Source organism: Empidonax traillii, unplaced genomic scaffold (genome assembly GCF_003031625.1).
Source record: "Empidonax traillii isolate 1590-97213 ecotype Southwest subspecies unplaced genomic scaffold, ASM303162v1 scaffold77:size1270838, whole genome shotgun sequence".
Classification (NCBI taxonomy): Eukaryota; Metazoa; Chordata; class Aves; order Passeriformes; family Tyrannidae; genus Empidonax; species Empidonax traillii.
The window spans coordinates 255394-265185 of NW_020955270.1; the positions used below are offsets into that span (position 1 = coordinate 255394).

At 38.8% G+C, this 9792-nt stretch overlaps 1 protein-coding gene across 1 annotated transcript in view; it reads left to right on the forward strand.

The window, feature by feature from the left end:
- HCN1 (hyperpolarization activated cyclic nucleotide gated potassium channel 1) overlaps positions 1–9552 on the forward strand; it is a 197192-nt gene extending 187640 nt beyond the window's left edge. The window contains exons 7-8 of the mRNA XM_027880861.1: positions 6393–6557; positions 8338–9552. Of these exons, the coding sequence (XP_027736662.1) occupies positions 6393–6557; positions 8338–9170 (998 nt within the window). The 3' untranslated portion in view covers positions 9171–9552. The remainder of the gene's footprint in view (positions 1–6392; positions 6558–8337) is intronic.
- Positions 9553–9792: the final 240 nt, after the last annotated feature.

Below are 9792 nucleotides of genomic sequence, written 5' to 3' on the forward strand. Positions count from 1 at the left end.
TAAAATACGATAAATTAAACAACGAACACACTGAGAGTTCATGTCTCAGGCTCTTCAGAGACAGAAATTTCAAATTACTACCAACAACTAACCATGAGGTGTTTTGTTTGTTTGGGGGGGGGGTTGGATTTTTTGGTTTGTTTGTTGTTTTGTTTTTTTTTAATAGGATGACTAATAAGGGCAACAGCTATGAAAAATTACAAATAGATATATTTAAATTAAGCTTAGGTAAATAGTTCAAAAAATAACTGGAGACTGAAACTGAGATATTACAGAAGTTGGTTTTAGTTGTAATTGGCCATTTTCAGTCCCTCTTCAAATAGTAACCACTCCATCTTGTATCCGGCCTTCTATATGAACATTCTCTCCAACTGATGAACCCAGATATCTGAAAGCAACTTTACAATTACTGCTGTCACTTTTTAAGTGAAAAGGTTATGCAGGTCAATATTTCCTAATTCAAACTGTCTTGTCTCAGTTTCGTATTTAGTGTAAATAACATGGCAAAAGGTGCAATTTTTGCACAGCTTTCTTTTGGACAATCCAGATCACAAATATGGCTGTAAAAGGCAGGAATTATGTCTATTTTCCTTCCTCCTTAAAATCTCTCCCTTGCTGCAGAAATGTTCCTGTTGAGCAGGGAGTATATTGTAGGGTTCCTTAAATGTAGAACTGAAGTTTTTAGAACACAGATTACTGAAACTCATTCAGTTGGCATAAGCTACATTCTGACTAATCATAAGACTTGGTGGTAGTTGTTTTAGTAACTATAACAAAAAGCAGCAAGTTTACTAAACCAAGTTTACTATTCTGGGTACTAGTAATAATATATTGAAAGATTAAAAGAATGCATTAAAAAGTGGGGAAAAAATATAGACAAATGCATTTAATGTTTTCCAGAGTTTAATAAAGAAAAAGGAAACAGAAATGCAGAAGTGTATGTTAAAGTAATATGTTATCATTTGAAACAGCTTCTCCCCATTTTCTGTATTGGAGATGCTTAAGTCAACATCTAGAACTGGGAAATCACTCCGTTTCTGAAAGAATGGAGTACCTAGAAGCTTACTGATTTTTTTTTTAATGGCTTGAATTTTATATAGTCCTTTCCTAAACAAAACAAAAGCATTACTCACATTATGTGTTGTAAAGCAGAGAACAGTGTCCTGTGCTGATGGTCCCTTCCTGTGACTGACACACAGAGAAAGTGCCCATTAACTCATCTTTGCTCAGTAGACAACTTCAATAGCTTGAAGGAAGTAAAGAACTATTAATCTTTGTTACATGCCAAGTAGTTGCTGTTATGACAAGTTATGTTAGAAAATAAGAATAGCCTAAACCTGGTGGTTCTGGGAAGCCTACTCTGAAGACTTACAAGATGGGTGGATGGAAAGAACATTTGTAGATTTAAGGTTTGTCTATGATAGTTCAGTAACTCGTTGCTTTCTATAAAATAAAAAAATACTCTAACCCACTGTCCTGTTCTCAGAAAACATTTCCAAAAGTCTGCTAGACTGACTGACCCAAACCTTTGAATTGCTTTAATTTTCCATCTTTCTTCTGCTGCTCAAAGTAACCAGATGGTCTGAATAGCTTCTTGCCCGTTTGCAAAGCAACGTATATGCCTACTACAAGATGAAACAAGTTTCCTGCTGAGGAACTGAAGCAGCAGTCAGCTGTCCTCAGCTGGAAGGACACCTCATTATATCCTGTAATGTTAAATCTGACAGATGATGGGAAACCTGTTAAGGCTTTGGAAGGGGACAGAAATGCATAGAAACTGCTAATTATTTTTACTTGCTTTTAATAGGAAGAGCATTATATAGCTAAAATACTATTAATTTATTCATTGCTACAAAAAATTCTTTCTGCACCTAGTAAAGTGAACTTGTGCTTCAGTTTTGGTGTTTGTGTCCTTGCAAGACAAAGCTATGCATAGAGTAATTCATTGTAATTATTTTCTTCATTAACTATTTACCATCCTAAGCTAAGAAATGTGTTCCATGGAGACAGGACTGGTTTGGTGTCCTTCAATAAGCATGCTAACTAACTACTGCACTCTTTCCTTTATCAACTAGTTTATCTGTTGATGGACACATTTTGTCTGCAAGGCAACTTTATACTGATATTTGAATTTTTGAAGATTTTAATCTTTAGTCAAGTTTTAATGTGGCATATGAAGTTGAGCAATTACATCTGGAGTATAATTTACATGTAAAATGAAGTGATGGTGACTGGAAAACAGTACACTTTCAGATAAACTGCACTGCCTCTGAGAGTGAAAAAGGATTTTTCCTACATCACTGTTAAATGGACACAGGAAATTATTGCTAGGGTGGCCAGTCAATATATTCCCATCAGTAAAGGCTAAGGAAGAAATCAACATCATACAGGGTGCTAGTGATTAACCTCTTCCACATTCGCAGCAGTTATTTTCTTGAAGAAAAAAGTGTTCAGGAATCACATGGCAACAGGGGAGGGAAAAAAATATCACCTACAGTCCACAAAAATGATGAACCTGGTCTCAGTTGGAACCAAAACTGTGGCCCTTATTAAGCCTATTTCTTTAAAATCCATCCTATGGGTTGTGTCATTCACCTTAACTCATTAGACGTTCCTGAAGTCAGTATTCCTTACTGCTGTCTTTCAGGTAAGTAGAATTTCCTATCCAGAGTGTTCTGTCACATTAATGCAATAATAAAATACAACCTATGCATTTCCTGTTTTATGTGTATATGGGCAAGCTTCTTCAGCAATTCATGGTGTTCCAAAAAATCAACCTGATGCTGAAATACTGCCATAGAATCGTAGAATCACTCTAGACTGAAACAACATTTAAAGTCACTGAGTCCAGCCATTAACCCAAGCACTAACAATTCCACTTCTAAACCACATCCCATGTATGTGTGCAACTGATATACTGGTGATCAGATTATTTTAATTATAACCTTGAGAACAAGCTTAGCTTTAACCTTTTATCATTGGGCTTTTTAGTCAATGTCTTGGGACCAAAAAAGTACATTGTATTTGAGCCATTTCCACATTCTTTTGAGATCTGTACTGTTCCTCAGGAAAGACCTGACCCTAGCAGAACACAAATTATGATTTTCACAGATGAAATAATTAAATTTGTATTAAATATGGACTGTAAGAACAAATTAATATTTCTAGCATCATTTAGTGCTTTCAAATAGTCACTTTTCATTAGGGCAGTGATTGACATTTGTTTCAGAATGTTCTAGGGAACAGTTGTCCAAGAGATTAAATAATTAAAGTAAAACTTGCATTAAGAATTGAATTACAGGTTCATTGTAGCCTAATACATAATTATTAATTGGAATTAAAGACATTCTTTTGTTTGGAAAGATAGAAGTATTTGACACACTGAAAGTGTCAGCAGGAAGGCAAGGCACCATGCCAAATGCAGACAGGAATATTATTAATACGCTACTGACATTTATTTTTATTCTAATGGAGAAACTTGTTTGTCCAAGCTGTTTGAAAATAGTCTGTGAGCTTTTTATTTCACTACACACACTTGCATTATCATTTCCTAGTCTATTTAAATCAACTGAACGCCAGTGAAAGCATAATTGTTGAGGGCACCACGTGCACTTGATGCTACTAAGACTTAATTTTATATATATCATGGATAGTTTTATTACTTTATTCTTTTTATGAAAAACAAATAGTTTGATTTATTTAAATGAACACAAGTGTTTGATGGGAACACATTTCAATATTCTGTGTTCTTTGTCTCTGATCCAGGTAAAAGAGATTTCATATATTATGTCTTATTAGGCTTGAGAATCTGTTGCAAACAAATAACTAATAGAGGAACACATACAATTAACAAACACATTAGTCTTGTGGTCACAGTACAAATGATGCTATTGGTGCGTGTTACAAAGCAATATAGAGAATGTATCAGTGATTAAAATACAACTCTAATCAGTCAAGAAACATTGCTGGAAATGCAGTACAGGGGAATTCATCACATGGTATTTTTTCTGTGAGAACTGTAGTTCATCTTTTGAATGACACCATTCAACTGGATTGAGAACACAGAGTTTTCTTAGCTTCCTGAGCAGACAGGCTCTACAGTAGCAGTCACTGATCAGTTTCTAGGCACTTGGGACATTTGTCATAACTTTTCTCACCCATTCTTTATTGTCTTGTCTATCTAGTAGGCTCCATTATGGTTATTAAGAGCCTTCCAAACAGATGTGAGTTGACAGAGTCTGCAGATCATAGTTTTCATTGACTTCTTTTTCTATTTCCCTTACTTGACAAGAATAATAAAAGATGAAAGAAGGGGAAAAAAACAATGGTATTTGTTGCACCAATATTCATTCATTCCATGGCCCCAGTGTCCTGTGATGAAATCTAACATTGTCTATTATGGCTTCTTCCCATCCTTTTTGTTTAAATAATCTAAAATACAGTTCTCAAGATTATTAATGATGAAAACTGTACTTTTCTGGGCTCTTCAGAATTTTTTCCTGTGCTCTTCAGAATTATTTGGATCCATAGACAACATTTGTTTTGGTTGGGGCATTTGATGCTTTTTAAACCTAAGTATTTGTATTTGTTGAGAATAGCAGAAGATACCTCCTTATGTCTCTAGTACAGTTTGCAGTAATTTTAATTGAGGAAAGCTGAAAATCAAAAGGTGATCATTAGTCACACAGATTTTCCAGATAGTTATCTCTAAATTCAACCATGTATTGTAAAACTTTATTCTTTGTAGATCTGAAGAATATCTTAGGAAATGGAGCAGGCATTCACTGCATTTAACTGCTCCCTTTGGGCAAAATGTCCTTCTCACTCTTGTAACTAAAATGCAACGGGTTCCGTCTAAGAAGAACAGGTCAGGATGAACTAGGAGTTAGAAAAGGAAAGGGCTGACCTCTTGTTATACCTGGCTGTCTCTTTACAGTAAGTTGTCATTATTGCACGGGCATTCAGTTTTGTGAGGAACTTTAGGTCAAGAACTCTTGCAATACCCAGTAGTCTCTGTATATTCTCCCCAGAGCTGTTGGGGTTTAAGTACATTCTGTGCTAGTACTGGTCCCATGTTAATTTCCTTTGATTTATCCACTGCAATTTAAGTATTTTATCCCATAAGCCTTCAGGGTTAGGTAGTATGTGGAAATTCCTCAAGAAGTATGAGACAAAAAAAAAAAATCAAGGTTCTTTACATTCTAGATTAATAAAGAATTTATTTCTTAAAGATATACAACAAAAAAGAACTTTGTTGGCACTCCATATAACTGAAGTCTGAGGAATTACCTATTTTTGTTAGGGAAGAACATTTGATATTCCACAATTGAGAATAGTTTCCACACTTGAGGTAGTTTGATTGAGATTGAACATGTAATGGACACAAAAGCAACGAAGAAGACAATTTCCTACTCTGTATTTAAATATGAACATGTATGAACTCATAGCTCTTGACTGCTGGAAGTGGTTAGGGAAACTATCTCTCATTCTGCCTGAGCTCAAGAATTCTTGATATTTCTAAGTGCATTCTTATTCCCCAGCTTGAAAATGTACTTAATGTAAATTAATCTAAATACATAAATATTCTACTCCATGCTTTGCTGTTACATGCCTCAGACACTGACTTTGGTGTTTATGCAGTAACTGTGTTACTGTGGGTTTTAGAATCAGCAATCACAAGTTTGGGGCTGTTTCGTGGGACTCTGCATATAGCTTTGGTTTCCTCTGTTCCAGAATAACAAATTTCTGTTGTAGGCACTTGCAGAGAAAAGATACTAGACTAGTCAAATGGATTCCATTTTTTAGCCTAATGAGAAAATAAATCTGAAGTCCTAAGTTTGCTCTCCCAAAACACCTAGTACATAAACCCCAAGGAAGCAGAAGGCATTTTCATGCTTGAAGTACTTTTTCTTGTAACAGCTCTTTTCTTCAAATATCATTACATCATGTATTGCATTAGTTTAGTAAATCTAGTGAATTATTAAAGGCATTGGTCCTCTATGGCAGCTGTATATTTAAAAGAAAATCAATATAATCTCTTCAGTTAATTCAGCACTTGGGTTAATCAAAGTCAGAAAGCTGTGTTTGACAGCTGATGGATCATTTCTTATAACTTGAAGCAGTTTTAAAAAGGCTTGGTAAAATCAGAGTTCAGACCAAGAAAACCTACAGGTGGGTCCCTTAACTAACATGAGTTATTTTTTCAGATACCAAAAATCGAATCAAACACCTTCAGAATTGCCCCTGCAAGCTTGTGTAAACTGCAATAGTAAAAAATACCACTGAGTACTGAATTATTACTTGTTAGCACTGAGTCAATGTCTAGCTTTTGAGTTTCACATGGTTCACTAACTTCTTTTTTTCCTGTGTGTGTTGAATTTTTCTCTCCACAGAGATTTGCCTTTTGACCAAAGGCCGTCGAACTGCCAGTGTAAGAGCAGACACATACTGTCGCCTGTATTCCCTCTCAGTGGACAACTTCAACGAGGTCCTGGAAGAGTACCCCATGATGAGAAGGGCCTTCGAAACAGTGGCAATTGACAGACTTGACAGGATAGGTATTTATTTTTTCCACATGCTTAATACTTAAAACCATTCTGCATTTTCTTGAGTTGTATGATAAAATCCCTCTCTTAAAAATGAAAACCCCTCTCATGTTTTGTTTTACTGCAGTAAATATTTTGTTGATCTATAAATAACATGTGTGCCAATATGAAATTTTGCAATCTCACTTTTAAATAATAAAAAACACTAACTTTCATAAAGTTTTCATACTCCTCTGAGGATTATTTTTCATACTTTAATTATCATTAGTATTATTTATTAGTGCCATAGATTTCTTTTGCTGCCTTCAGCACTTGATAGGATTTATGCTGTTTCATGAGCTGCAGATGACATTTTCCTAAATAAATTGCTTAGAGGTGACATCTGTAATGCTGGGAAGAGCTAAAGCCTCTCAGCACTCACAAACCCCTTGTTTGTTGAAGTGAATTAATCCTTTGCAGTAGGGCTCTCATTTTCCTCACAAGATGGGCACGGCTAGCCTTGATGGCTGCACACTGGCATTGCTCAGATATGCTTGCAATCAGAAAAGCAGGCCAACAACATCCAAGTGAAAGGCAGAAAGGTATGGCAGATTATCAAAACCGGGGATGTGAAGTTGCCATTGTGCATCCCAAGATTCTGTATCTAAGAGGACAGAGTAGGCAAAATATATGGTCAGGAGAATTGCACTCTGATTATCATTATTGACACTGGTTTTAAAACGCAGTTGGGAGAAAAACTCACAACTTCACAATAAAATTCCAGTGGAAGGATTTATCCACATCACTCTTTTTCAATACAGTTATGCTTGTAGTTTTTTTCAAAATTAAACCAGAAAAAAATGCAAGGAAGTCTTGTGCTGCCTGTTCTAAACTAAAGATGTGATTTGGAAAAAATCATCTTTTCTTTAATATACCAAAAAGAATTCAAATACAGGTATACAGGGTTCTAATTTTAATAGAGGTATTTTAGTATTCGGCAGATTGTGAGCACTCCAGGCATTAAACTCTTACAATTTGTCTCTCAAGACTCTCTGTAAATGTAGTCCAACTCTAAGTAATATATGCTTGAATAATATTAGCAGTAAAGTCCAATCCACTCTTGGGAGTAGCAATCCCATCTGAAGTGTTTTATCAAAAAAAAAAAAAAAGGAGCAATTGAGTGCCATTGTGTTCCTGTGCATCTGATGACTCAGACAGAATAGCGTCTACATCTTGCAGACACTTGAACCCATCAAGCAGACATTAAGACGCAGTGTACAGCAGTCTATTGTGCAAGCAGGTTGTGACATTACCCATAAGTTCATGTGAGTTCACATTTAAAAGGATGATTTCTTGTCAACTGGTGGTCACTGGTTACTAATGTCTAGTTATTACTTCCCAGGAATGTGCTAGATGGCAGGTGTCTTTATAGGTTATGTAACAGCTCAATGAAAATTTGGTTTTGCAATGAAGGGAGAAAGACGATGTAGATGCAGAGTACTGTGACTTTTCCCGTCAATTGTTCAGTAAATTGCATCTGAGTGCAGGGGTGTTACAAAAGCCCGCTGTGCTGGTGTGGGGAGGGGGTGGTGGCAGCCACGGGGAGCTGTGACCAGCGTGGGCCACTGTGGCAGTGCGGTGGGTGGCACAGCCCCCTTCTGCACTGGCCTGGGGCAGAGCGGGGGCCCTAGTTCAGCGATCCGGTGCCTGCCGACGCTTTTACAATACAAAGCACCCAGTGCTGGATGCTGAAACACAAAGCCAGGGTGGGGCTCTGCCTCAGGATCACTAACTTTTCTGCCTCTTTGTGAAGGGAAGAAGAACTCCATCCTCCTGCAAAAATTCCAGAAGGACCTCAACACCGGCGTTTTCAACAACCAGGAGAACGAGATCCTGAAGCAGATTGTGAAGCACGACAGGGAGATGGTGCAGACCATCGCCCCGGTGAGCCTGCAGCAGATGCCGGCCCTCAACTCCAGCACCTCGGCCTCGTCGTCGCGGGGCCGGACGCAGTCGCCGCCCGTGTACAGCACCAGCAGCCTCTCCCACGGCAACCTGCACTCGCCCTCGCCCAGCACGCAGACGCCCCAGCAGGCTGCCGTCATCCTCTCGCCCTGCTCCTACACCACAGCCGTCTGCAGCCCGCCAGTACAGAGCCCGCTGGCCGGCCGAACTTTCCAGTACGCCTCGCCCACCGCCTCGCAGCTCTCCCTGATGCAGCAGCAGCAGCAGCCGCAGCAGCAGGCGCCGCAAGCGTCCCAGCAGCCCCCCGGCGCCGCGCAGAAGAACGAGGTGCACAAGAGCACCCAGGCCCTCCACAACACCAACCTGACGCGGGAGGTGCGGCCGCTCTCGGCCTCGCAGCCCTCGCTGCCACACGAGATCTCTACGCTGATCGCCAGGCCTCACCCCACCGTGGGCGAGTCCCTCGCCTCTCTCCCGCAGCCCGCCCCCGGCCCCGGCGTGCCCCCGGCCGGCCGCGCCTCCGTCCCGCAGCGGGTCTCGCTCTTCCGACAGATGTCATCGGGAGCCATCCCTCCGAACAGGGGGGCCGCGCCGCCCGCTGCTCCCCTGCAAAGGGATTCTTCCACAGTCTTAAGCACAGAGCCCGAGGGAGACAAACCGCGTTTCGCCTCAAACTTATGATCCCTGGTGACTGTGAGCAACAGACTTGCAACAAACAGAGCACCATCCCCCGAACTGTTTTAGCCTGTTTCCTAATGTTCCCCAGCAGTCTACTATGAAAAAAATACTTTAGACAGCTTTGCCCTATGTAACGAATGTAAAAATTATATATGTATATGTATATACATATATATGTATACATATATATATTAAAAGAATTTTAAAAACTTGTTTGAATTCATGTCTTCCTTCCTCTCAACCATTAAAGAAGATTAAATTAAGCTGTAATATTTTTAATGTGTTGACTTTAAAATCAGCCTAAGAGCTGTTCTCTACCTAGGGGATCTGCTATTTTCACGGGAAAATTGTCAACACAGTAACAAACAAGTATTTAAAAAAAAAAAAAAATCGATTTAACTAACACGTAACACATAGCACTGACTGAGTGATATTCTGAAACCTTTGTTATTTCATTTATTGCATATACGTTGTCAATTTCTTGTGAAGAATTCAGTTGTTATTTTGCATTACATTTCATATGTTAGCACCATCCATTGGGATTTAGATTGGAAAAGCATTATATTGCAAACACCTGCAGTCTAAAGGGTGGCATTAGCACTCCTCTGGATAGGTTGAAACCTTA